Genomic DNA, 27,709 nt, shown 5'->3' on the forward strand with positions numbered 1-27,709 from the left:
TACGCAGGGAGGATAACAGCCCTACCACCGCTGCTGGCTAATGGAGCAACTCCTTTAGCTCCCCCCGGGGATAACAGCTCTGTTACTCCTGCCGTCTAATGGAGCCACTCCATCAGCTCAAGGCAATGCTGCTACTGAGTCACCAGCAGTTGGATCAGAGCTGGCGCCCCCTACAGGGGAAAGGCCCCAGGCCCCATTCCCTGTCCCAGCCAGTGGATGAAATATTTCTGCAAACACCAGCTGCCCAGAGCTTGTCCCGCTGCCCCAGGCGATACAGAGCCCTCCCTCCAGGGCGCTCTCCTCTGCATGTCACCCCCCAGCCCTGTAACTCAGCCTCCCGCCCACCTCTGTGCCCTCCAGCTGCTGGGTGATGCCCCTCCCCTGCCCAGCAGCTGTGCTCCCCCTGACCCAGAGCACCCAGCCCAGCCTGATCTCGCCGCCACCGGAGCTGATCTCACAGGGGGCAGAGCTGGGATAGAACCCAGGAGTCCTGGGCCCCGTGTACACAGAGGAATGAGTCGCTCACCTGAGGTACTTTGCCCATGTTCATCGGCTGGCTGTAGATGTGGGATTGCTCGGTGCCATCCGGAGACCCCAGGCACAGCTCGGTGGTCGCGCTGCCACAGAAGGAGAGAACGTTAGGGGGGTGGGGATGGCGCGAGGCATTTGGTTGCTAGCGCTGGGTCGGCTGCAGCGCCGTGGCTGGGGATTGGACAGGCTGCGTCGGTCGACAGCGCAGAACCCCTGTGGGTCAGTGGCTGGGGGGGCCCCCTGGGCTAAAGCTCCCCAGAGCAGACATGAGTCATGGATTTGGGGAATGGGGCCTTTCCCCTCCAGGGGGCACTGGCTCCAATCCAGCCCCAGAGCGGGGGACTGGCTGGCTCGGGGGCAGGACAGGGAAGGGGGCACAGGGCCTTTCCCTTGTAGAGCAGTGGTCCCCAAACTGTGGGGCGCAGCACTCTGGGAGGGCCTGGGGGAACTCTCGGGGCGGCACAGCAGGGCCAGCTCCCATGGGGGGCAGGGAGGGAGCCCCAGCCAGCCCTGCTCTGCCCCAGCCGCAGCTCCTGCCCCAGCTCCCAACCGAGGCTCTGGCCCCGCTCCCGGCAGGGGACGGGGGTGGGGTGCGAACAGATTTCATTATGGGTCAGGGAGGCCGTGACAGAAAAGGTTTGTGGACCCCTGTCTAGGCAGTGCTGGCTCCGATCCAGCCCCCGCCCCGAACAGGGCTCATCCCTCCAGCAGGGGGCACCACACACACACCCCGCGCCCCCCCAGCAGGAAGCATATTAAGCTCCTGTTGGCGACATTCTCCTAACGCGTGGGCACCGCCCCACACCCAGCCCCTGCACAGTAGCTCCCAGCAAGGCCCTGCTGTTACCTGGGGGGCCCAGGTGGGGCCAGGTGGGTTGGCTGCCCCATGCCAGAGTGCTGGGCGTTCTCGTAGATGCGTTCAGACATCGGGGTCTCCCCCGGGCCCGGCTGGTGCTGCAAGACAGGCAGAAGTGAGGCCGCGAGCCACTGCTCTGGGACTGCTCGGTGATGTGTAATAACAAAGGGAAATGTACATAGATCCCCCCCCCCTCCCCCGATAAACTACCCAGGGGATCGGAAAGACCTTCTGTCCTGCTTGGGGGGGTGGGGGGATTTTATGATCCTGTTCTATGGGGGGGTAAACTGAGGGACAGAGCTCATCTAAAGTCAGGCAGCGAGTCAACAGCAGAGCTGGGGATAGAACCCAGGAGTCCTGGCTCCCAGCCCCATAGACGCACTTACCGCATTGCTGCTCATTCCCTGGCGTTTGCGCCGCATCTTACTGCAAAGAAAGGAGACCAACAGCTCAGAGGTAAAACATCATCTGCTTCGGTTCAGGGGGAAGGAACAGGACAAAGGCTCCCACAAAACAGAACCTCCTGCCTGGGCTCGACCCCTGCTCTCCTGACGACCAGCCCAGCCGTTTCACCAGGAGGCCACCCAGCCCTTCCCAGGCCCCTGAGGGTGTCAGGTGTCTGTGTGGGACCCAACCACCACCATTCAATCACCTCCCACCAGCTGGGTTTCGATGCATCTGCACTGGCTCTGCAATTCTCAGTCCTGGATTGCGCGGGGTTCTCCGGCAAAGGCCAGGGGGAGGGGATGGGGATTGCCAGAGATCAGAGACGTGGATATTACCGGTTTGCAAAGCACAAATACCTCCAAGCTGTGACGCCGACCAGCCCCATCAGCAGTAACAGGACAAGCACAACAGTAAGTCCGATGATGTATGTGGGTGTCCCGGGGACTGGAAAGGAGAAAGGAGGGTTATTGGATCAACTCTGCAGCTGGGTAACAACCACACAGTGAGGCTGCCTCAGGATGGAGCATGACACGTGGTGCTAAGATGCAGCCACCTCTGGGGTGGGGCAGCTGCGAAACAGCCGCACGCTGCCACTGCAGAGGGATGGGTAACTTGGTGCTTAGATGCAGCCATATCTGGGGCAGAGCAGCTGGGTAACAGCCGCACAGCAACGCCGCACGGGCATGGGAATGTGTCTAGTTTTACTGGGACTGTCTTCATGGGGGATGGGAGAGCAGGGGGTGACTTTATTTGAGGGACAATACCTGAGCCAGTAACCTGAGCCGGGAGGGGGATGGGGCCAGGTGACACCTTTGCCCAGGGCACTGGACAAAGGCTGCAGGAGGAGCTGCGGGGAGGGTGGCAGGAGACGGCTGCAGGGGAGTTTCAGTTTGAAACTGGCTGGGGAAACGAAGGGAAACCCCAGGACTGGGGTCTAAGATCCCTGCCCCCCAGAGGGACCTGGCTGAGGGGTCCTGGTTGTACCTACAAGCCCTGCTTGGGACTGTGTTCCTGTCATCTAATAAACCTTCTGTTTTACTGGCTGGCTGAGAGTCAGGGTGAATCGCAGGAAGTGGGGGGTGCAGGACCCTGACTTCCCCCCACTCCGTGACACCATGACCAGGCATTTCTTTGTGATGGCCGCATAGTTTTGCTCCCAGGGTAGGAACTTTTTGCTTATGTAACCCTTCTGCCCCTCTGAGTTGGCAGCATGAAGGGCCGGGTTCAGTATCCAGGGGTTCCATTTCAATAACACAATGAAAACCTGGCTCGAGCCCCCACCCAGTGACCTGGGACAATTACATACCACCCCCTCCCGCCGGGCGCCTCTAGGAGGCAACACTTCCCCTCTCGCAAGCACAGAGTCTGAGTGTAACAAAATCCTTTTAATAAAGGAGGGAAACAATGTGGCATTACATTGGGGAAACACCACAAACAGGATTATAACACAAACCATGAGCAAAAGACCCACCAAGTAAGTTTGGCACTGTCCTTTTCCCCTCAGGGTCTTAAGTCCAATCACCCTTAAGTCCAACAACCCAAACGTCTCTGTTCCTGGTCAGTGCAGTCCCAGAGTTCAGAAGTTTATCTGCAGAGTTTTACCCCCACCGCCTGGGTGGAAATGTGGGGGGCACACGGGGAGTTAAGGGGCACCTTACATGGGTCTGGGCCGACTGCCCCACCTCTCCGTGGAGTTCTGCTGCAGGCTTCACCACAACCGGCTCCACTCCACCAGCTGCACCACCAGCTGCACCGCTCCTCCAGCCGACCCGTGAGCCACTCAGCTCCGCTCTGCGGGCTGCTCCAACTGTGCTGCAAACTGTCCCGCTCTGCTAGCTGCTTAGCAATAGATCTTCTGGCACCCCCACTAGTTAACACAGCACTCAGCTCTTTTAGTGATTTCAGCTTAGTGTAGGGGAGCCCCAGTGCTGGTGCACTATTAGCCCAAAGTGGATTCAGCTCAGCTCTAGTTAGATTCCTAATGGAATCAAAATTAGCTCTGCTCTTCAACAGTGGAGACAGGAAGAGGTGCAATTGGTGTTCCTGGCCCTCAAAGAGGGACCCAGACTCATACATACACATACCAGTCCCCAACCTCTCTCAATTCACTGGGGTTTGGAACCCATGTCCCTCGTCTAGTGAGTGCTACTTAGTTGATGGTGAGTCCCTCTGTCATAAAACAGGTTCATAGTCCCTCATTCACATAATCAGGGTGACAACACTTTATTCCTTCTGCCCCAATAACAGAGAAATCGAGGATCCCACAGCTGTCAAAGTGACCATTTTAGGCTGCCGTGGGCTATGCTAGGCTGGGTGGATGTGCCTATGCAAACAAGATCAGCCCCTGAAATTCTTTTCCACGCTCACCATAAATCACCACCAGATGTCAGGGTAGAGCTCATCCTGTCTCTGCTTACACTTAGGTACAGGATGGGGTGTTTCTTCCCCTTTTTGTTATCCTGCATTAGCACCGCCCCCAGCCCTGTGTCTGAGGCATCAGCGAACACCATCAAGGGCTTGTTAAAGTCTGGGTTTGCCAGAGCTGGGCCACGGACCAGAGCTTTCTTCAGCGCCCGGAGAGCTCTCTGGCCTTACTTGGTCCAGACCACCTTGTCTGGCTTCCCGATGGCCCAGGTAAGATACTTCAGCCATCCCCACCTTGCACTTCTCAGCCTTTATGGTCAGCCCAGCCTCCTGGAGTCGGTTTAGCACTTGTTTAACCTGGGACACGTGGTCCTCCCAGGTCCGGCTAAAGACGCAGATGTTGTCAATACATGCCACAGCAAAACTCTCCACCCCTCTCAGTAGCTGATCCACCAGGCGCTGGAAGGTGGCTGGCGCTTCCTTGAGGCCCAAAGGCAGGGCCAGGAACTCATAGAGCCCCAGAGGGGTGATGAAGGCCGAATTCAGCCTGGTATCTCCATCCAGCGGCACTTGCCAGTAGCCCTTGGTAAGATCCATGGTAGTGAGGTACCGAGCTCCTCCCAGCTTGTCTAGGAGCTTGTCAGGCCTGGGCATGGGGTAGGCATCGGATACAGTGATGGCATTAAACTTTCGATAGTCCACACAAAACTGGATCGACCCATTCTTTTTGGGGACCTGCACTACCGGCGAGGCCCAAGGGCTGGATCTCCCGCAAAGCCAGTATGTCCCTGACGTCTTTTTTTAGCTCCTGCACAGTTTTTCCTGTGACTCGGAATGGGGAGCATCTTATAGGTGGGTGCGATCCGGTCTTCACCCGGTGGATAGTCAGATTAGTGTGTCCAGGCTGGTTGGAAAACAGCTGTCGGTACAGATGCAGCACCCCTCTGATCTCAGCTTGCTGGGCAGGGGTTAGTCGATCAGAGAGGGGAATTGTTTCCACGGGGGGAGCCAGCTCTTGTTTCAGGTAATAGATTTACTAAAGGGTCATCTCCCTGCTCCTCCCAATGTCCACACACGGCCAACACCACATTCCCCCTGTCATAATATGGCTTCATCATATTGACATGGTACGCCCGGCGGTGGTGTGCCCGGTTAGACAGCTCCACCACATAGTTTACCTTCTTTAGTTGCTTGACAACCTGAAAGGCCCTTCCCAGGAGGCCTGTAGTTTGTTTTTCCTCACAGGGATGAGAACCATCACCTGATTCCTGACCTTTTGCTTCCTCTGGGCTCTGGCCAGATTTTTCCTGACCAGGCCCATGAACTTAGCAATTTTTTATGGAAGGTCAGGACATACTTCACCACTGACTTTTCATCGGGAGTGGTCTTCCCCTCCCATTCGTCTCTCATCAGGTCTAGGGATCCCCTTACCCTTCTGCCGTATAACAGTTCGAAAGGCGAAAACCCGGTAGACTCCTGGGTACTTCCCTGTACGCGAACAGCAGGTGAGGTAAATACGTGTTCCAATCCTGCGGGTGCTGGTTCATGTATCTTTTTAGCATCATCTTTAGCGTTCCATTGAACCTCTCCACCAGCCCATTGGACTGGGGCTGATACGCTGAGGCCCAGGTGTGCTGGATCCCACATTTCTCCCACAAGCACCGGAGCAGGGCTCACATGAAGTTGGACCCTTGGTCTGTCAAGACTTCCTTGGGGCACCCCACTGGGCTGAAAATGATTAGCAGCGCATCTGCCACGGTGTCTGCTTTAATGGACGATAAGGGCACTGCCTGGGTTAGCGGGTGGCGAAATCCACCACCACCAGAATGTATTTCTTACCCGACCGGGTTGTTTTGCTGAGAGGTCCCACTATGTTCATAGCCACCTTCTGGAAAGGCTCCTTTCTGATGGGCAAGGGTTTCAAAGACGCTTTCCCCTTGTCCCGGGCCTTCCCCACCCTCTGACAAGGGTCACAGGATTTGCAATACTGTTGGACAGTAGTAAAGACCCCAGGCCAGTAAAAGTTCTGCAGCAGCCTCTGCCTGGTGCACTGGATCCCCTGGTGCCCTGCGAGAGGGATGTCATGGGCCAGGTACACGAGCTTGCAGCAATATTTCTGGGGTCCAACAGCTGCCTCCTGATCCCCCATGACTCCATCTCCCCTGGGGGAGCCTACTCTCGGTATAGGAACCTCTCCTTGCAACCTCTTCCCATGGTTTGTACCGCACTGAGGTCAGCCAGGTCCCTTAGCTTCCGCAAGGAGGGATTTTTCTGCAACTCGTCATGGAACTCAGCGGCTGGGGAAGGGATGGGGATCGGCTCCCTCTCGCTGGCTGGGTCAGAAGCTGCAGCCCCTCTGAGCCTTGTTCCTGGTCACCTCCTCCCCACCAGGGTAGGGTTCTGTGCATCCGGTGTGCATCCCGAGGTCAGGGTGTCGTGCCTCTTGCCGGCTCTGGCTATGGGTCACAACCAGGGCACCCTGGGGGTTGCTTGGCCAGTTCTCTAGGTAGCCCCCCATTAACACCTCAGTGGGCAAATGGTGGTGTACCCCCATGTCCTTGAGGCACTTCTTGGCATCCCATTTCAGATGTACCTTCACCACGGGCATCTTGAATGGGTGCCATGTCCCACCCCACCCCCGTCAGGGTCAGATAGGTGTTGGACATCACCCGATCTGGAGCTAACTCCTCAGACCAGGCCAGCATCACCTCAGCGCCCGTGTCCCAGTATCCATTGACCTTCCTCCATTCCACCTTCAGGGGAACAAGGCACTTGCTCTGCAGGGACAGACCCGCGCCCACCTTGTAAAACGATAACCTTGTGTCTGGAGCATCCAGCCCCCCAGAGACGCTGGTCTGGGACACTCCTCCCTCCTGAGCAGGTGGGAAGCTGTCAGCCCCCCTTGCCTGGGAAGCCGGCCCCTCGTCTGGATGGGTTCCTACCCAGTTAACCCTGTGTGGGTTCAGTCTGCTCAGTCTGTCCCTGAGCTTGGGGCACTGGGTCCGTATGTGTCCTCTCTGGCCACAGTAATAGCAGCTCATGTCCCGTGGGTCCCCTCGAGCCGGTCGGTTGGTCCTGACGCTGGATGTTCCCCTTGGGAGGGGGTTCTCCATGGTTCCCCTTTGGGAGGTCCCAGGGTGACTTTCTCTCTGCATCATGGTGGATCTGACCCGATGGGACTTCTCCCTGCCACCCCCTGACCAGCTGTTCACAGACTCGTCAGCCAGCCGCCCTGCGCGTCGCAGGTCCTCTGGCTTTTTGACCACCAACCACAGCTTCAGGTTGGATGGACACTGTTCATACAATTGCTCCAGTACCATTAGGTTAAGCACGTCCTCCCTAGCTGGGGCCCCATCTGCCCACTTGTGGGCGTATCCCTGCATCCGGAGGGCCAGTTCTAGATATGTGACCTCAGGGGTTTTACGCTCACTCCGGTACATCTAGGGAGTCAGCCCAAACTCACGGAGCAGGGCCTTTTTCAACAGTTCATAGTTCCCTGCCTGCGCCCCTTTCATTCGGCTGTACATCGCCACGGCTTTGGGGTCCAGTAAGGGGGTGAGAAACTGGAGCCTCTGCCGGGTCAACCCTGTGCAGCTCGCAGGCCGTCTCACAGGCATTCAGGAAGTCATCTATGTCCTCCCCTTCCTTTCGCCGGGCCAGGACGCACTTATCAAATCTCCATGCAGTCCTGGGTCCCCCTCACTCACCGCAGCCGGGGGGTCGCTGCTCCTCAGCTTGGCCAGCTCCAGCTCATGCTGTCTCTGTCGCTCTTTATGCTGCCTCCGTTTTTTTTCATGCTGTCTTTGTTTCTCCCGTTCTGCTCGCTCCTTCATCAGTTCCTGCTGCCTCAACTCCAGCTCTTTTACCCTTATTTCCCATTTCAGCCACCTCAGCTCCAGCGATGGGGAGCTCTGCCGGGAGGATCCCCTGCTGGCCAGGGGGGTCACGGTGCCCGTGGTATTTACTGGGCTCCTCGCAGCCCTTCCCCTAGGATAGGTAGGAGGGGTCTCGGGAAGCCCGCAGCAGCCGGCTGACCACTCCCAGCTGGAACAGACTCCGGTGCCTGCGCTGCATCTGCCGGGCTGCTTCCCTCAGAGACAGGGATCGGTTCATTCGAGCGATCTTCCTCCTCCAGCTGTGCAATCAGCTGTTCTTTGGTGAGCATCCCACTGCGCAGCCCCCTCTGCCTGCACAGCGCCACCAGGTCGCTCTTAAGCTGCTTGCTGTACACCTGCTTGCTGGCCCCTCGCAGGCCTGGGTGCTCGCTGCTCCCCACGCTTTCCAGGGGGACCCCTTGTGTTCCAGCCCTTCTTCAGGTCCCCACCTCTCAGGGGTTAAGCGTAGCTCCTCCGCCCCCCGCTCCTCAGCACGCCTGGTCCCCATCAATCCCCCTTTGTTTCACTGCTTCCCAGTCACTTACTGCAGGACGCGCCATCCATGGGGTGCAGTAGATCCCACCGCTAACACCAGTTGTCACGGAGTGGGGGGAAGTCAGGGTCCTGCACCCCCCTCTTCCGGTGATTCACCGTGACTCTCAGCCAGCCAGTAAAACAGAAGGTTTATTAGACGACAGGAACACAGTCCCAAGCAGAGCTTGTAGGTACAACCTGGACCCCTCAGCCAGGTACTTCGGCGGGGGGCAGGTAGCTTAGACTCCAACCCTGGGGTTTCCCTTCGTTTCCCCAGCCAGTTTCAAAGTGAAACTCCCCTGCAGCCGTCTCCTGCCACCCTCCCCCCGGCTCCTCCTGCAGCCTTTGTCCAGTGTCCCGGGCAAAGGTGTCACCTGGCCCCCTCCCCCTCCCGGCTCAGGTTACAGGCTCAGGTATCATCCCTCAAATAAAGTCACCCCCTGCTCTCCCATCCCCCATGCAGACAGTCCCAGTAAAACTAGACGCATTCCCAGGTCAGTCCACCCCGCTCCCTACTGCGTCACAAACCCCATTTCCCACCGGGATCCCCCCAGCTGCTGGCCGCCCCGGTACCAGGCGTAGGAGTCGGTGGAGGGGAGGCTGCTGGTGTAACTGCACGTTAGCGTCACCGATTCCCCTTCCTGCAGGCTGGTGCCCGGTGATGCCGAAATACGGACACCTGTGGGGGCGTCTGGGGGGCGAGATGGAGACATGGGGAGTGAACAGAGAGTGGGGGGACCTGACCCAGAGCGGGGAAGGGATCCAGGGCAGGGGGTGAGGGGCAGGGCCTGGCCCATGTGGCTCCTGGGGGTGAGAACAGGCAGGGTGGCAGGGGGATAAGGGGGAGGGGTCCCCCAGAAGGGTCTGGGGGCTCAAGGCAATTGGGACAGGGCCCAGCTCAGTGTGGAATGGGGCCCGGGGCAGGTTGGGGGATGGGCAGTGTCCCGGAGGGGGCTGGGGGCCCAGGGCAGGTGTGTGTGTGGGGGACACGAACTGAATGTGTCGCTGATGGGCCCAGCCATGGGAGTGATGCAGAGGAGGTTGGGGGCCCAGCCTAGAGTCAGCAGCACAGGGGTTGACCGGACCCAGTTATTAGGAGGTGGGGGTGGAATGTGAGTCTGGGGCTCATGAGGTGGGTGGGGTGAAGCAGGGGGATGAGGTGGGGGCACACGGGGCTGCTCCAGGAGGCCGTGTGGGGAGGATCGGGGGCTGCGAGGGAGGAGGCTCTCGCCAGCCCTCGCTGCTTACGCTGAACTTCGACCGATTCCCTCGCAGAGAGGCTCAGATACCCCCAGCCGGGGCCGGAGACCCAGACCCCGCACGCGTAGCTCCCTCCGTCAGAGACGGCTGCCTTGTGAACACGTAAATCCTTCCTGGTTCCTGGCAGCCACACGTCCCCGCGGGACCAGACGTACCCGGCGACGGGCCGCAGGGCAGCAGCCTGGCAGCGCAGGGTAAAATTGTCACCTTCCCTCAGCGCTGCCTTCCCTGCCGGCCACGAAACCTCGACCCTGGACACGTTGGGGGCGACTGAGGGTAAGAGTCAGGTGAGAGTTTGTCAGAGAGGTCCCGGGACTGAGCGAAGGGGCAGGTCCTTCCCTGTCAAATCCCATGGGGCAGGAATATTTGCTGAAGCCCGATGACAGTTTTAGAGGGAATGGAACCCGGGAGTCCTGATTTTCAGCACCCCCTGCTCTCAGCGACAGATCCCCTCCCCTCCCAGAGCTGGGGAAAGAACCCAGGAGTCCTGACACTGAGTCTCACCCACTTTAACCCCTAGACCACCCCCATCGAAGAACTGGGGATACAAGCCAAGAATCCTGACTCCCTGCTCCCCCGCTCTAACCACTAGTCCTCCCTCTTCTCCCCTCCCTGTGTCAGGGATAGAACCCAGGCATCCTGGCTCCCAGCCCCCCTGCTCTACCCATGCCATGTCTAACAGCAGAGCTCACCTGTCCCCAGGGGCTGGGATTGGGCAGAGTCACACTCATCCCTGTATCCATCCACCTGGCATCTCAGCGCCGCGCCAGGGTCCAGCTGGGACGGGGATATTCGCAGCTCGGTCGCCCCAGCCCCACCCGGGGTTTGCCCTGGGCTCTGCCGCGCGCCATCTCGGTCGTACCAGGAGGGGCGATGGGGGCAGGTGTCCCCCACAGAGCAGGTGAGGGAGGATCCCGGTTCCAGTCGGCGCCGCAGGGAGGGCTGGCACGGATGGGCTGTGAGGAGAGGAGGGGTGAGGAGCCACTGAACCCTGCTGGGCCCTGGGGCTGGCACCTCCCAGGGGCCACGGCCTGGCTGCAGAGCGGGAAGCAGCCCCCAGGGGGTGGGCGCGGCCCAGCCTGGGAGCTCGACTGGCCGGGGCAATGAGGGCTCCTGGCAATGGGGGAGAGCAGCAAAATTTGGCCTGAGACACGGGGAGCGTTGGGTCTGCCCGGAGGGGGGCAGCCGCCAGTGGGGGCACCACACATCGGGCCTCAGACTAGAGCCCTAAGCGGGACTGTTTTGAATTCTGTCCTGTTCCTGTTATTCAAGTGCCCGGCTTTGGTTTTTGCATTTTCATCCCCCTCCCAGCTATAAAAACCTTCGATCCCACAAATCCCGCAAGAGAGACAGATTCCCCCACGCTGCTAAAAACCAACCGACCGACAGACAGACAGAAACCGGTGGGTGAAGACAGGATCGATACCAACGGAATTCAGACCCAATTTTTACCACTAAAAGAATCAAACAAATCTTGCTTGAGCCAGGTACAAACACACTGTAACTCCTGTTATCACAGAACGGGTCTCTGACCTGCCTTGGGCCGGTGCATTTCCCCAGGTTTGGAGCGAGGGAGAGAAACATGGAGAGGAAAGAGAAGCTCAAACGAAATATTTAGCAATTTCCCCAGTAGGCGACTCTTGGTACATTTGTGAGATTTAGTGTTTTCCCGCCAATTCCCACAGCCTGTTTTTTTGCCCACCTGAACCCCCCCCTCAACAAAGCACATTTTACCCGCTCCTGCTGTTCTGCCGGGGGGTCCTGCAGGGTCCCAGTCCCACTATCGGGCTCCCCCCGAGAGCCCCTCACGCCTGCTGCATTACGCTGGCTGCAGGGTCAGTCTCAGCGGCTCTTCAGCACAGGCCAAGGGTTAGACAGAGTGACGGGGACGTGGGTCTGACAACACAGCCCAGGAGTCTGACCCACAAGCCCCCCTGCTCTAACCACTATCCCCCCCTTCCCCTAGAGCTGGGGAGAGAACCCAGGAGTCCTGGTCGCTCCTCTAACCACTCCCCCAGCTTTACTCCTGGCTCCCAGCTCTAAGCACTTGGATTTCAGAGCAAGGCAGAAATGGAGCATGTGTGTGTATGTGAGAGAGAGAGAGACCTGGAGGGGTGGGGGTGGTGGGTCCTGGTTACCGGAGACATTGAGCCACTGTCCTGGCTGACCCGTCCATGCGTTACGGCTGCTGCTATCGCCCACTACTTCGAACCGGAAGCGGTAGGTGCCCTGATCGCTGGGGCGCAGCCCCGCCACCCGCAGGGAGCAGTTGTGCTGCTTGTTCCCCAGGTAGCGGACGCGCCCCTTGAAGGCAGCGTGGAAACGAGCCTCGTCCGAGTGATACACGGTTTGATTCCCGTTCCGTGTCCAGTTCACGGCACTGACCGTCCACCCTGCGGGGTAGGTGAAGGAGCAGGGGATGGTCACGCAGGAGCCGGCCCATCCAGCAAGGGGCCCTGGTGCGAGTGTCACACCCCACTCCTGGGCGTAGGCACCTGCCGGGGACAGGAATCGGGGATCAGACCGGCGCCCGGCCCCAGTGAGTTGGGGAACCCGCCCCGCAGGCTGGGCTGCCGCACAGATCCCGCCGGGAGAGGCCACCATCAGCTCAGCCCCCAAACCAGGGGCTTTAACACACAATGGGGGATGTTGTGTTGTGGGGCTGTCTGAGCCCCCCGCCCTCTCCTGGCGTGGGGGTGACAGTGAGCCCAGCCAGCGCCCCCCTGTGAATTGGGGAAGGGGAATTTCAGATGCCTCCCCCCACATCAGCCCATCCCGTGCCCGGCAATTAATCACCCCAGCCCCCAAATCACTCCTGTCCCCCCGAGTTCTCCCATTAGCCCAGGCTGACCTCCTCCCCCACATCTGCGCAGCCCCCCCATCTAATCTAATCTGTCCTCTGCATCCCATTAGTTCACCCCCCCAGCTCAGTCCCCCTAAATCCCTCCTCAGTTCACCTCCCAGTATCGCCCCTCAGTGCACCCCTCATCCCCTCTCAGTTCAGCCCCCGCATAGCTGGGTGTTTGGCCCTTGGGCCAGAGGCCCTGACGGCAGGAGGAGCTGCACCGGCGAGGGGTCAGGTTAGAGTTGCCAACTTTGGTTGGACAAATTCCTGGAGGTTTCATCACATGACAATCTTTAATTAAAGATTAATCTTTAAGTCCTGGATACTCAGGAAAATCCTGGAGGGTTGGCAGCCCTAGGTCAGGTGCTTCCCATGCACAAGGTGCCGGGTGCGGACGCGGGCAGGGCCCAGCCAGGCCGGAGCTGGGCGGACGGGCAGGGCAGGGAGCAGAGCTCTCCAGGCCAGCCCAGGAGACGCCCCGACTCGCGGGGGCAGCGAGAAGCCCGGAGGCAGGACGTGGCGCAGGGCAAACGGCAGCCCGGGGGCCGAGAGCGGCTGAGGCCCTCGCTGCTCAGCCCAGGGTGGCCGGGGCTAGACCAGGCTGACTCTGACCTGAGAACCAGGCGTGTTCTCCACCGGGTGAAACCAGCAGCGAGGACCCGGCCGCTCGGGGTCAGGGTCAAGGCCAGACGCCCCCTGGGCTTGAACTGGAGCCGCTGGCGCGAGTGGCTGGGACGTCCCTGCGCTGGAACCCGGTTCTAAGCCCCCTCCTGGCAGTGCAGACGCACTCCCAGGGCTGGGAAACGGTCCCCACCGGCCCCCTGGGTGGCAGCGCGGCGCGTCTGTGTGAATTACTCACCGCTCAGAAGGCAAAAGGCAGCGACCAGCACCAAGGCCATCTCCGTCCAGCACAGAGCGCTCAGCCGGCCTGGGGGGGACAGGGGCCGGGAATGAGTCACCTGCAGCATTTCTGGGTGACAGCTCGTCTGCGCCGGGCGATGGCGTCCGGCCGTGGGATCGGCTGCGTGATCAGGTATTTTACACCTAGAGCCCTTCGTAAAAGAATTTCCTAACCAGAAGGGAGTAAAGCCCAGAGATTGGCCAGATGGAGCAATGACTGGTTGCATTTCTATCCCTGTGTGCCTAGCAGGCCATGTGTGCAGGACTCATAGCCCCAGGTGTGAAATGCAGCCACCTCTGGGGCGGGGCGCGTGGCCGTTTGTCAACTCACAGCAAAGCAGAGGGCAGGTTCAGGGCAGGACCGAAGTACGGTTCCTATGTGGAGCTGACATGTGCAGGGAGAGTCAGGGAGGTGGAACAGAATAAACCACTTTGAGGTGTGGCAGGGACCCCAGGAAGACGTTCTGACCCCTTGGGATAGAGCCATGTGGGGAAGGGTATCACAGGCCCAAGGGGCAGGGTCGGGGTTCAGTGTCTCAGCTGGGAACAGCAAAGCCCCAGAAGCAGAGATCAGCCCTGACTACGAGGGGAGAGCCCCCTACAGAGCCCCCCGGCCCATCCTGCAGCTCCGCACCCCCTAGTGCTTCCTCTGCTGCTTCCTCTCCGATAGCTGGATTGTTTATCAGGTCCCGTCTCTGTGTGAATCTGTGACCACAGCCTGGGCAGAGCCAGTGTCTGATGTTATCCAACCGGTCTGAGAACGTCTCTCTGGGTAATGGGGCAACTGGCCAGTGAGGGTCTGAGGGCCTGGGTGTGTCTGAAAATAAATTTCCCTTTGCAGAGCTGGGACGGAACCCAGGAGTCCTGGCTCCCAGCCCCCAGTTCTACCCTAAACACCAGGCTCCCTCTCTGAACAGTTGATCAGTCTAGTGTCGTCTCCCCCATATGATCTCAGACACCTTCACAGCCTGCCCAGTTGTTGATCTGTTCACCAGCAGCGAAGTGCAGCCTGCTCTGGGGTAGGGCACGGCAGCTGTTTAACAGTGCATGGTAATGTTGCCCTGCCGTGTTCAGTCCCCATATCTTACACCGTGAGCTCATCGGGCGGAGTCTGGCTCTCACGCCGTGTTTAGAAGCCCCCAGTGTATTTTCAATGCTACCCCCAATGACGCTGTGAGAGTGTGGCCCAGTGGCTAGAGCAGAGCAGTGGGACAAAGAGCCCTGGGTTCTACTCCTAGATCTGTCATGGACCCAGCATACAATAGCGGGTCAGTCACTGCTCCACCCTGTGCCTCAGTTTCCTCTCCCACCTATTGTCTATTTCAATTGCCATTTCTATGGGGCAGGGACTGTCTCTGGCTGTGTCTGGGCAGCAACTTGCACAATGGGGCTTTGATCTCAGCCGGGGCCCCTCCCATAAGAATCTCTCACCGTTTAATCTCCTTTCAGTGATTTAGAGATGTGAAGAATCATTCTCCCCAAATCTGGCTTTTTGCCCCAAAACAAGGAACAGCAGCTTTTACCTGGGCCCTGGGCCTGAGTTAGCGGCTGGGACTCCGGTCTGATCCCACCACTAACACTAACGGGAGAGCAGGGAGGTTGGGGGCAGGTATCGAAGAATCATATTTGTCTACATCTGTGGCAATAGCCCCAGGCGCTGTGAGTGGCTGGTGGCTCAGAGGAGGGAAGGGAACCGTGATAGTGTGTTCCTGGCCTTTAAAAGCAACATACTTGCTGGTTTGGTAGCAATAAGGTCTAGGGGTTACAGTGACTGAGAATCAGGACTTCTGGTTTTTATCCCTAGCTGGGGGAGGGGCGTGGGGTCTAGTGGTTAGAGCAGGGGGGCTGAGTGTGAGGACTTGGGGGTTCTGGCTCCACGCACCATTTTTCCCGTGAGAGCCTTTCACTTTGTTGTCTTGCTGTGGCAGAGAAACTTCCCCTTTCTCTGGAAATTGCAAAAGCTCAGCCCCAGCGCTGGTTCCATGGGGTGTGTGTGTGATGGTGCCTGTTCCTTTTAACCCCATCCAGCCCCAGAGACTCCCCAGCCACAGGCCAAAGGGGCTGCTGGGTCAGAGTTCGAAGGACCACGACCCCCGTGCTCTGAGAGACCCTGGGGAAGGGATGAGGCTTGGTCCTGTTCTAGCACTGGCCACCTGGGATCTCAAAGCATCTGAGGAGCCGCTCAGCCCTCGGAGCGAGAGGAGGGCCCCCATCCCGCAGGGGTTAAGGGGCAGAACCAAGACTGGAATCCAGGAGTCCTGACTCCCAGCCCCACTGCTCCAACCCACAGGACCCCACTCCCCAGGGCCGGCTTTAGGAAGTTTGGGGCCCAATTCGAACAGTTTTGATGGACTCTCAGCAGGGATGTCTAAAAAAAAAAACACATGTAAAAAAACATGTGAGGCTTGTACTCACTGGACAGTGCTCTGAAAGAACTCAGTTTCCCCAGCTGTGCCTTGAGCTCAGCTGACGTAAAGCTCCCCGTCGGAGCTGGGCATTGTCATTATTATTCTTCACCCTAGGGGGACCCGGACGAGGTCCAGTACTCGGCCATCCAGCTGCAGCCTCCCACCCAGAGAGCAGAGCCTGCTGCTGACCTCACCTGCGAATACGCTGCTATTAAGCGCTAGCGTCCAGCTGCGGCTCACCTGGTGCCTCCCCCCATGGCCGCCAGCCAACTGCACACGCTTGCTGCTAGCGCCGGCTTCTCGGCCAGGGATCCCGCGAGGCAGCAGAGGGGCAAGGAGGAGACACGAGACAAACAGATTTCCATGGCCAGAAGGGGCCAGTTTGGTCAGCTGGTCTGACCTGGGCCAGAGCCAGGGGTGGCTCTAGGCAGCAGCAAAGCAAGCACCTGCTTGGGGCAGCTCATTTGCAGGGGCGGCAGGGGAGCTGAGAACCAACAGGGGGCTCTGGGAGCTGTAGTTCCTTGGGTAGCTCCCTGCCTATAGAGGCAGCCCTGGAGCAGGGAACGAACTACATTTCCCAGCATTCCCTTGGCCACTACGAACTGTAAACAAAGGAGGGGGACCTCATAACTTAAAAAAAACAGGACACTCCACGGGGAGGGAGGGTAGCCCCCCCTCGGCACCATCCACTCCCTCCGACTGCCCCCCACAGAAACCCGAACCCATCCAACCCCCGCCCCCGCTCCCTGTTCCCGGATCACCCTCTCCTGGGACAAAAAACCTAGAGCCAGCCCTGCCCAAGTGATCTCTGTGTGTCTGGAACTGGGGGGCCGCGCAGCCGGACGCAGGATTCCACCGGAGGTCGCCCCTGAATGTGGGGGGTCGGCTCTGGCCAGGGCTGGCTCTAGGTTTTTTGCCGCCCCAAGCAAAAAAAATGTTGGCTGCCCCCTGTCCCAGCCCTGGGCTCCCCCTCACACCTCCCCTGCCACCCCAGCGCTGGGCTTCCTCCTTCCCCCCCACCAGTGCCCTCTCCCCACCCCCGGAACCCTCTACCCCTTCTCCAACCCCGCAGCCCCCTTACCATGCAACTCAGACCAGCGTGTCTGGCTCCGTGCAGCGCCAGACACGCTGCTGCATACATGCTGCCCTCCCTCCCCATGGAGAGTCCTGTTTTTTTAATGTTATGAGGTCCCCCTCCTTCCTTTCCAGTTGATAGTGGCCAAGGGAATGCTGGGAAATGTAGTTCGTTCCCTGCTCCAGGGCTGGCTCTATAGTCAGGGAGCTAACCAAGGAACTACAGCTCCCAGAGCCCCCTGTTGGTTCTCAGCTCCCAGGCTGGATCCCTGCCGCCCCTGCAAATGGGCTGCCCCAAGCAGGTGCTTGCTTTGCTGCTGCCTAGAGCCGCCCCTGCACTTGGGGAGGGGCCAGAGAAGAGCCAGGAGAACGACTCCAGGATGGGAAGCCAGGCCTGAGTCAGACGCCAGGCGCTCAGTCTATCCAGCGTCACACGGAGAAGGCTGAGGGGTGACTCAGTCCCCTCTAGAAATACCCCCAGGGACAGAGATCTGGTGAGAGCGGCCGCTCCGTCTAGCAGGCCAAGATCCAGCAGGCGGGAAGGTGAAGCTCGACAAATTCAGACTGGAAACAAGGTGGGAATTTATACCAGGGAGGGGAATTAACCCTGGGAACAATTTACCCAGGGCTGGGGCAGGTTCTCCGTCAGGGAGGCCGCTCATCTGGTTTTCACCCGGACAGGCTGGGTTTCGGCTTGTGTGTCCGGGGGCCACGTGACAACCCTGGGGTCCATTTTTTTTAATCTGGGGGGGAAGAGGCAGAGCAGGGATGAGGCCTGGGGGCAGAGGCTGAGAAGGGGGCGGGGCTCTGAGGGAAGAGGCGGAGCAGGGTGTGGGGCTTTGGGGGTCAGTTACCAGCCATTACAAAAGTGGAAACCCTGTTCTCCACTGGTGGCAATTCTGCCGTCGAGATGGGATGTTTTGCTTAAGAGGCGACTCCAGTTCAGCCCGTGATGAATTCAGGGCAGCCCCACGGCCTGGGCGACACACGAGGCCGGGCTGGGTGATCTCCCCGCCCCCGGCTGAGCTGAGAATCTGGGAATTAGGCTCCAAATTCAGGCTATTTTCATTGGGGATGCTGACAATGCGTGTTTTAAGAGTTATAAAGTGTTCACTCTTGACACATGCAGTCATGAAATAAATATTGGCTGACACCCGCCCCACACACACAAGTTCCTGCAATTAGCACAATTTAAATTGATAAAATTAGATTAAGGCCATAATTTTGCACAATTGTGAAAATGTAAAATCAATCAAAATCTGAAACACGCTTAAGAATAAATATTGATATTATTGAAATTAGGGCTGTCGATTAATCACAGTTAACTCACGCCATTAACGCAAAAAAGTTAATCACAGTTTTAATTGCACTGTTAAACAGTAGAATACCAAGTGAAACGTGTTAAATATTTTGGATGTTTTTCTACATTTTCATATATATTGTATTCTGTGTTGTAATTGCAATCAAAGTGTGTGTTACTTTTTATTACAAATATCTGCACTGTAAAAATGATAAACAAAAGAAATAGTATTTTTCAGTTCACCACACACAAGTACTGTAGTGCAATCTCTGTCCTGAAAGTGCAACTTACAAATGTAGATTTTTTTTGTTACATAACTGCACTTAAAAACCAAACGATGTAAAACGTTAGAGCCTACAAGTCCACTCAATCCTACTTCTTCAGCCGATTGCTAAGAGAAACAAGTTTCTTTACATTGATGAGAGATACCTCTGCCAGATTCTTTACAACATCACCAGAAAGTGAGAAGAGGTGATCACAAGGCACTTTTGTAGCCGGCATTGCAATGTGTTTAAGTGGCAGATGCGCTAAACATTCATATGCCCCTTCATGCTTCGGCCACTATTCCAGAGGACATGCTTCCATGCTCGTGACACTCATTAAAAAAATAATGCATTAATTAAATTTGTGGCTGAACTCTTTGGGAGAGAATTGCATGTCCCCTGCTCTGTGTTACCTGCATTCTGCCATATATTTCATGTTATAGCAGTCTCGGATGATGACCCACCACTTTCACTGCAGATTTGACAAAACGCAAAGAAGGTACCAATGTGAGATTTCTAAAGATAGCAACAGCACTCGACCCAAGGTTTAAGAATCTGAAGTGCCTTCCAAAATCTGAGAGGAACGAGGTGTGGAACACGCTTTCAGAAGTCTTAAAAGAGCAACACTTGGATGCAGAAACTACAGAGCCCGAACCACCAGAAAAGAAAATCAACGTTCTGCTGGTGGCATCTGACTCAGATAATGAAAATGAACATGCGTCGGTCTGCAGTGCTTTGGATTGTTATCGAGCAGAGCCCATCATCAGCATGGACGCATGGCCCCTGGAATGGTGGTTGAAACATGAAGGGAGATATGAGCCTTTAGCGCATCTGGCACGTAAATATCTTGTGATGCCGGCTACAACAGTGCCATGCAAACACCTGTTCTCATTTTCAGGTGACATTGTAAACAAGAAGCGGGCAGCATTATCTCCTGCAAATGTAAACAAACTTGTTTGTCTGAGCAACTGGCTGAACAACAAGTAGGACTGAGTGGACTTGCAGGCTCTATAATTTGACACTGTTTTCTTTTTGAATGCAGTTTTTTATGTACACAAATCTACATTTGTAAATTCAACTTTCATGATAAAGAGATTACACTACTCTACTTGTATGAGGTGAATTGAAAAATACTATTTTTGTATTTTTTTAAAGTGCAAATACTTGTAATAAAAATAAATATAAATTGAGCACTGTACATGTTGTATTCTGTGTTGTAATTGAAATCAATATATTTGGAAATGGAAAAACATCCAAAAATGTTTAAATAAATGGTATTCTGTTATTGTTTAAGATTACAATTAGTTGCATGATTAATTTTTGTAGTCACTTGCCAGCCCTAGTTGAGATTATAAACCAGTAAAAATCTCACACTCTCTATAACGAGGTCTCTCTACATACTGTGCCCTGCTTTTGTAACAATCACATCTGCCCCGGATTATTTGATTCTTATAAGCGGTCGCTTCTTGCAAGCAGAGTACAGGTATGATTTTGTCCCAGTTGTTTTGCTCACTTCTTTTGATATGCAATTGATTCTTATAACAGTGATTCTTAAAACTGGAGTGCTCTGTATATCTATCAAATCTGTATAGGCTGCACCTATATATCCATATAGCCACATATATGTCGCTCTGCATTGGTGTTCGAGAAGATAGGGACCAGAAATGACCCGGCTCTAGGAGCAGGAGATGGGGACTAGAAACAAGTGAACATGTTCACACACAACTTTTTGTGATAGAAAACACATGTTTGGCGCCACCAAAACATCGCGTGATTTCAGGTGGGTTTTGCCAAACTGTTTCAGTAGAAGCTAAAACCCCCAGACCCTCATATGGCTTCAGTCCAAAATGATTTTTTTTGTGTTTCAAAAATTCCTTTTAATGTGTTGTTTTTAAATCAAAACCATTGAAAATCAGTCAGACGGGACAGGAATTTTGTTTCCGATTTTTCGGCATTGCTGGCAGGCCACTCCCTGCCCGCCAAGCGAGCCGTGGGGTGTCTGGACAGGAGAAATTGCCCCAGGATTGTCCACAATCCTGGGGGTGGTTTAATTTGTCGGGTGCTGAATTCAGCTGCTGCCCAGGGGCTCGGTTTTCAGCGGTTGGGGGGTTTGCTCCAAATCAGGCCTGGAGGTGGCGCCTCGCAGGGCAGCACAAAAATAATCAGTTCCCAGATCCCTGGGGGGAGGTGAGAATCCGGGGCTGGCAGCAGCTCAACCGCACCCTCTGCTGGGGGGTCCGAGGAGCGAAGGATCTCAGGGTGCGGGATGGGGAGGAAGCCTTGGAATGGGGGTTGTGCTGAGATCTACAGATCCATGGGGCGGCCTCGTGTGGATCCCCTGTGCAGGGCTGGGGGAGGAGGGGGTGGGGGGTTCGGTGTTTGGTTTTGTTCTGTGATGCGGTGAAACTGGGACTGATTTTTTTTTTTAATGGAAAAGCCACAGAGAGAGGCAGAGCCAAAGCAGCCGGTGGGTCAGGCCCTTCCCCCTCCCTGGCGCTGTGGGAGACCCAGATTCAAGCCCTTGCTCTGTTTGATTCACACTGGGGCAGCGGGGCCAGCCCTGACTGCCAGGGGAGAGCCCCCACCCCACCCCGCCCCCTGCAGCACAGCGCCCCCTAGTGCCCCCACCCCACCCCCTGCAGCACAGCGCCCCAAAGTGAAATTGACGGTACATCTGAGGACTGGCTGGGGACACCACTGATGCCTTCCAGCCCCACCCCCGCAGCTCATCTCTGCTCAGTGTACCACAGACTGAGCCCCTGGTATGGGGGGAGCTGGTAGGGGGGAGGAGGAAGTGGGGGCTCCATAGACTCCCTGGCCTAGGGGGTAGATTGGGGGACCCTGGTGCAGAGGAGAAATGGGGGGGGGGCACAGAGAGCCCTTGCTAAGGGGAAAGAGGTTTCAGGTTGCCCTACAGTTCTCCGCCCCGGTGCACCCCATGGGGCTGGGTTAGCCTGGGAGCAGAAGAGGGTGGGGACCTTGGCTCCGTGTGTCTAGGTAGCACATAGCACAATGGGTCTGCACAGAGCTAGGAAAAGAACCCAGGAGTCCTGGCTCCCAGCCCCTGCTCTAACCACTAGCCCCCACTCCCATGGGCACGAGAAGGTGCAATTACCTTATAGCGCGTCCTGCAGCCGCGGCTCCGGCAGCCGATCTGGCCAGGGGGAGCTGAGCAATCAATCCGGCGGCTTTGAAGGGCAAAAGGGGAAGTGGCACCGGGCGGGCTGGGGGTGAGATTTCTGAGAAATTGATATGTACCAGGCTTGTTATCTCAAGGGGAGTCTCTGACACGCTTCAAACCAAACACACGGCTTCAGGCAGAACAAACAAACAGATTTATTAACGATAAAAATAGATTTTAAGTGAGTATAAGTCAAAGCAGAACAAGTCAGATTTGGCGGTCAAATAGAAAAGAAGGAAAACCCCATTCTAAGCTGATCTTAACACTTTCATCCGACGGAGTGGGGATTCACCCACGAAAGCTCATGCTCCAATACGTCTGTTAGTCTATAAGGTGCCACAGGACTCTCTGCTGCTTTTACAGATCCAGACTAACACGACCACCCCTCTGATACTTAACACTTCCAGTGACCTTACAAACTGAGACGCTTCTGCCCACAGGCTGGCTGGGTGCTCTGCAGCCAGGCTCTCCCCTTTGATCAGCGCTTCAGTCACTTGGTGCTGGTGTCTGTAGCTGTAGGCGGAAGAGAGAGGAAGAGCCTGGCAAACGTCTCCCCCTTTTATCATGTCCTTTCTTCCCTCTTGGCTTTGCCCCTCCCCCCTTCAGAGTCAGGTGAGCATCACCTCATCGCCGTCCCAAACTGCCCAAAGGAAGGGGGGTGACTCCTTCGAGAGTCTAACAGATTCTTTTGTTGCTGCCTAGGCCAGCGTCCTTTGTTCCTGTGAGGCTGGGCTGGGCTTGTCCCATCCATGCCCTGATGAGGTGTGAACTGCCCCTCTGCTCTTGGAGAGTTTTTGCTTGGGCTTATCTTAAGCCATGAAGACACATTTTCAGCATCATAACTATATACATGAAATTATAACCTATAACACGCCTATAACATTACTGTAACAACAACAACAATTACTATAACATCACTATGACAACAGTTAATCATGAACCTTCCGAAGACACCTGCTTGCATGATTGCAGGAGCGGCGCCAGGGTTTCTGGCGCCCTAGGCAGAATTCGGGGGGCGGCATTTTGTGCGCTCCCCACAGGGCGCACGGGAGCTTCCGGTTCCACTCCCATCATGCCGCTGAAGAAGAATCCTCCGCCGAAATGCCGCAGGCGACAGTGGCAGTTATTGAGCTGCTCAATTGCCTGCTGCTGTTTTCCGTGGCATGTCGGCAGAAGGTCCTTCTTCGGCGGCGCGACGGGAGCGGAACCGGAAGCTCCCGTGCGCCCCGTGGGGAGCGTACAAAATGCCACCCCCCGAATCCTGGCACCCTAGGTGACCGCCTAGGGTCGCCTAATGGAAGCGCCGGCCCTGCCTGATTGCACAGAACGTGGGGGTGCAGGGTGTTCCCACGAGCTACAGAACGTCACAGGTATTTCCACTGTTTTTTATAAAGATGATACAGAAAAATAAATGACCCAATCCCTGCATTTCGGAGCTATTTATTCCCAGTTGAGTTCTCCAGTGAAGTGACGGCCATGTCACCCCCAACTACGGGTCTGGCCTCATTCATTCCAATGGAGCTATGGCTGCTTGACCCCAGCATAGATGCCGACTCCATGGGTGTGCTGGGGCTGGAGCACCCACTGGGGAAAATGGGTGTGGCCTTGAGGGAAGGGGTGGAGCCTGGGGATGAGCCAGGGGTCAAGCCCCCCCCCGGCACAATGGAAAGTCGGCACTTGTGGACCCCTGCTGGGATCTGGCCCCCTTGAGCGATGGCTTTAAGGTCCCGGACGTGCAGAGGGGTCCCCGGCTGGTCGGGATTTCAGCAGAGCTCAGTGGGAAACGGCTTGGGGTAAGACCAACTCGTTGTAAATATCCTGGGTCCGTCCTTGGAGTTCCTGTAGCCCAAACAGAGAGCCAGTGAGATCCCTGCTCGACGGGCCCAGGGCCAGCGGGGTGGGTGCTGCCAGGACCGGACACTCTGTGGCTGGGGGAATCTCCCCTGAGCCGGCAGCAGGACGGGGTCTCACACACACACTCGGGCAGCGCTGGTTCCACCCAGAAGGGGGCAGGGATTTGCACTGCGGGGGATGGGGAGGCTGCAGCCGCACACACCCCCCCTGCCAGCAGGGGGCAGCAGGGCCCGGGGGGAGGGTAACAGACCCTGCACTCACCTCATAGGGTGACTCCATCTCTGGCCCTAGGGAAAACTCAGCACCTCGTGGGAAAGGGAAAATGGTTTCTATTAGATCTGGGTCCCCCCAAATCACCAGCCCCCTCTATCCTCCAGCTGTTTTCCACCAGCCCCCCACACCACTGGCCACCCACCCTCTGTAGCCTTTATCTAAAGTGAATGCCAGTGAGGTGACATTGCAGCGGTGAGGGGCCGGTGCTGGCGGCTGCCGTCTCCGCTCAGCAGAGTCACCTCGGCCTGGTTTAAATCCAGCGTCACCGGGACACAGGGAGACCCAGGCCAGTAACACAGACAGTGGCAGGAACAAGGTCCCGTCTCTGCTCAATTGTATAAAGTCGCCAGCTGAGTGATGACTGTCACCGCGTGTCCAACTCCTAGAGCGATCCATGCACCAGCGAGAGCTACACACGGACTCGCAGCCTCAAAGGCAGTGCCAGGGGCTGCTGTGTCTCCTGTGGATCGATCGACAGCAGAGGGATGGTTCCCGCTGGAGTTTTCCCATAGGGAGCTCAATTACCCCGCTCTGGGCACTAAGCCCTGTAATAACGCCCCTGCCCAGCGGGGTGCCTGCACTAACCACTGCATTTAGCTGCCTCCCCTGTGTAAATGTGACGCCCTTTGCATCGCGCCAAACCCATCCGGCAGCTAGTGAGTTAGAGCAGGGGGCTGGCAGCCAGGACTCCTAGGTTCTCCTCATTGTACAGATGGGGAAACCGAGGCCCAGAGCCACACCACGAACTGAACAGGGAGTTTAGTGCTGGGAATCAAACCCCGATCTCCTGAGTCCCAGTTCGGCACCGAAGCGCCCGGCCAGCCTGCCCCTCGCTGCCAGCTCTGTCACTCTGCTGCTTCCAGGCTTCCTGTGTCAATGCAACCAACCCGTTGAGGTGCCCGAGTCCCTGATCGCTTGGACGGGGGCCTGTCTGTCCATCCCGTGCCGGTATCAACCCTGTGTCCTGAACCCCAGAAGGCCAAATAACCCGACCATCAGCTCCCTGGCCTGGTACCTGAACCCTGGGTACGACCCTGAGAAGAAAGATTTCAGTGGCACCGTCCTGTATAAACACAACGCCGCCATCAGCCCGGCCTTCGCAGGGCACGTGAGGGTCCTGGGGGACCTGGAGAGAGATTCCAGCCTGCAGCTGTCTGACCTGCGGGCCCGTGAGAACTGCTCCTACGGTCTGAGACAAATCACCTCGAACCCCAGGAAGAAGTGGGAGGAGAAGTGGATGATGAGGATCAGTGTGAACGTGATGGGTAAGAGGGAAAATCCTGGGCTTCCTTGTAGGAACAGACTGAAGACTCACAGCCCAGCCCAGCCCAGCTCTAACCACTAGACCCCTCTCCACTCCCAGAGCTGGGGAGAGAACCCAGGAGTCCTGGGCCTTGTATAATGGAGGAATGAGTCACTCACCTGCGGTACTTTTCCCATGTTCATCGGCTGGCTGTAGATGTGGGATTGCCCGGTGCCACGGAAAGAGAGAACGTTAGGGGGCTGGGGATGGCGTGAGGCATTTGGTTGCTAGCGCTGGGTCGGCTGCAGCGCCGTGGCTGGGGATTGGACAGGCTGCGTCGGTCGACAGCGCAGAACCCCTGTGGGTCAGTGGCTGGGGGGGACCCCTGGGCTAAAGCTCCCCAGACCTGACATGAACCATGGATTTGGGGAATGGGGCCTTTCCCCTCTAGGGCAGTGTTCTGGGGCGCAGCACCCCAGGGGGCATGGAGGGACTTTCGGGGTGGCATGACAGGGCTAGAGCCAGCCCCCATGGGGGTGGGGCAGGAGCGCCACCCAGTCTCCCTCTGCCCCAGCCCCAGCTCTGGCCCCAGTCCCAGCCCCCAACAGCAACTCTGGCCTTGCTCCTGGGGGGTCGGGGAGGTGGACAGATTCCATTATAGGTAAGGGAGGGTGTGACAGGAGAAGTTTGGGGACCCCCTCCTGTAGGGGTATTGGTGTCATCCAGGCCCTGTCCTGAGCAGGGCTTCCCACCCCAATGGGGACACACACAGTACGGTTCATGCCCTCCAGCAGGGGGCACCAGGGACACACACACACATGTATCAAGGTCACCCTGTGTGACATTCTCCTAATGTGCAGGCACTGACCCAGGCCCAGCCCTGTAGGATATCATAGAATATCCAGCTTGGAAGGGATCTCAGGGGGTATCTAGTCCAACCCCCTGCTCAAAGCAGGACCAATCCCCAGACAGATTTTTAGCCCAAATCCCTAAATGGCCCCCTTAAGGATTGAACTCACAACCCTGCATTTAGTAGGCCAATGCTAAAAGCACTGAGCTACCTGTCCCAGGGCCAGGCCCTACTCTTATCTGGGGGGCTGGTACTTCAAGGCAGGCAGAAGTGAGGCCGCAAGCCACATCTCTGGGACTGCTCCGTGATATTTAATAACAAAGGAAAATGCACAGAGCCCCCCCAACCTCCTTCCCGCCCCCCAGATAAACTACCCAGGGGATTGGAAAGACCTTCTGTCCTGCCAATGGGAGGGGGAGGGATTTCATAATCCTGTTTTATGGAAGAGTAAATTTAGGGACAGAGCTCATCTAAAATCATGTAGCAAGTCAGCAGAAGAGCTGGGCATAGAACCCAGGAGTCCAGGCTCCCAATCCCCACTTTTCTTACCCACTAAACCCCACTCCCCTTCCTGGGCCAGGCATTGAACCCAGGAATCCTGGCTCCTGGCCCCATAGACGCACTTACCGCATTGCTGCTCATTCCCTGGCGTTTGCGCCGCATCTTACTGCAAAGAAAGGAGACCAACAGCTCAGAGGCAAAACATCATCTCCTTCGGTTCAGGGGGGAAGGAACAGGACAAAGGCTCCCACAAAACAGAACCTCCTGCCTGGGCTCGACCCCTGCTCTCCTGACGACCAGCCCAGCCGTTTCACCAGGAGGCCACCCAGCCCTTCCCAGGCCCCTTGCGGGTGTCAGGTATCTGCGTGGGACCCGACCACCACCATTCAATCACCTCCCCCCAGCTGGGTTTCGATGCATCTGAATTGGCTCAGCAATTCTCAGTCCTGGATTGCGCGGGGTTCTCCGGCAAAGGCCAGGGGGAGGGGATGGGGATTGCCAGAGATCAGAGACGTGGATATTACCCGTTTGCCAAAGCGCAAATACCTCCAAGCTATGACGCCGACCAGCCCCACCAGCAGCAATAGGACAAGCGCAACTGTAGGTCCTATGATGTACTTGGGAGCCCAATCAGGGCGAGTGACTGGAAAGGAGGGTTATTGGATCAACCCTGCAGAAGAGTTTTGAAGCCCTTTTGCTGATGGGTGGCAGCTGGGTAACAACCACACAGTGAGGCTGCCTGGGGATGGATCATGACCCATGGTGCTAAGATGCAGCCACCTCTGGGGTGGGGCAGCTCCCCCAGTGGTAAGGTGCGGACACCTCTAGGGTGGAGAAAGGATTTAGGACCTAAAATAACAGTGGGCAGAAAGGAACAGAGAGCAAATCACTGGGGCAAAGGCTGAGTCTTGGGAGCTGTAGCATGGGATTGTATCCTCCCCACACCGCACCAACCTCAGCTGGTTCCAATGATCTGCCTGTGGCTTTATAGACACCAGACCTGATGCTCAAATGCAAAACCCTCCCCTCTCAGAACCCCCAACCTCCTCTATAGGCTGTGCTGCCCAGCTGGATTACATCTCCCATGATGCACCACTATCTCCCCTCTTGGTGATGGAGAGGGTGCCTCATAGGAATCCATAGCCAGGGT

The 27,709-nt window shown here is 56.9% G+C and overlaps 2 protein-coding genes and 1 long non-coding RNA gene across 3 annotated transcripts in view; all 3 read right to left on the reverse strand.

Annotated features, from left to right (window-relative positions):
• LOC123352001 overlaps positions 1-11,419 on the reverse strand; it is a 12,910-nt gene extending 1,491 nt beyond the window's left edge. Inside the window, exons 1-7 of the mRNA XM_044991685.1 lie at positions 11,401-11,419; positions 10,560-10,823; positions 9,856-10,137; positions 2,191-2,278; positions 1,774-1,813; positions 1,379-1,485; positions 527-617 (exon numbers count right to left, since the gene is read on the reverse strand). Of these exons, the coding sequence (XP_044847620.1) occupies positions 527-617; positions 1,379-1,485; positions 1,774-1,813; positions 2,191-2,278; positions 9,856-10,137; positions 10,560-10,823; positions 11,401-11,419 (891 nt within the window). The remainder of the gene's footprint in view (positions 1-526; positions 618-1,378; positions 1,486-1,773; positions 1,814-2,190; positions 2,279-9,855; positions 10,138-10,559; positions 10,824-11,400) is intronic.
• On the reverse strand, positions 10,980-15,232 carry LOC123351759 (sialoadhesin-like). Its single transcript, XM_044991362.1, has 3 exons — positions 15,136-15,232; positions 13,572-13,640; positions 10,980-12,362 (listed from the first exon to the last, which is right to left on the reverse strand). The coding sequence occupies exons 2-3, from the start codon at positions 13,609-13,611 to the stop codon at positions 11,830-11,832; spliced, it is 573 nt and encodes a 190-aa protein (XP_044847297.1). The 5' UTR covers positions 13,612-13,640; positions 15,136-15,232; the 3' UTR covers positions 10,980-11,829.
• Positions 15,233-25,384: 10,152 nt separating this feature from the next.
• LOC123351761 lies at positions 25,385-27,206 on the reverse strand. Its single transcript, XR_006574061.1, has 3 exons — positions 27,106-27,206; positions 26,686-26,725; positions 25,385-25,418 (listed from the first exon to the last, which is right to left on the reverse strand). It is a non-coding gene; the product is annotated as an uncharacterized LOC123351761 (long non-coding RNA).
• Between the last annotated feature and the right edge of the window lie 503 nt (positions 27,207-27,709).

Source organism: Mauremys mutica, chromosome 17, assembly GCF_020497125.1.
Source record: "Mauremys mutica isolate MM-2020 ecotype Southern chromosome 17, ASM2049712v1, whole genome shotgun sequence".
In the NCBI taxonomy this organism is placed as follows: domain Eukaryota; kingdom Metazoa; phylum Chordata; order Testudines; family Geoemydidae; genus Mauremys; species Mauremys mutica.

Bases quoted from the DNA above. Each gene is read 5' to 3' on its own strand.
- LOC123351759 (XM_044991362.1), bottom strand. From the start codon at position 13,611: ATGGCCTTGGTGCTGGTCGCTGCCTTTTGCCTTCTGAGCG. The intron at 12,363-13,571 runs GTGAGTAATTCA...TGTCCCCGGCAG, and splicing joins TGCCTTTTGCCTTCTGAGCG to GTGCCTACGCCCAGGAGTGG.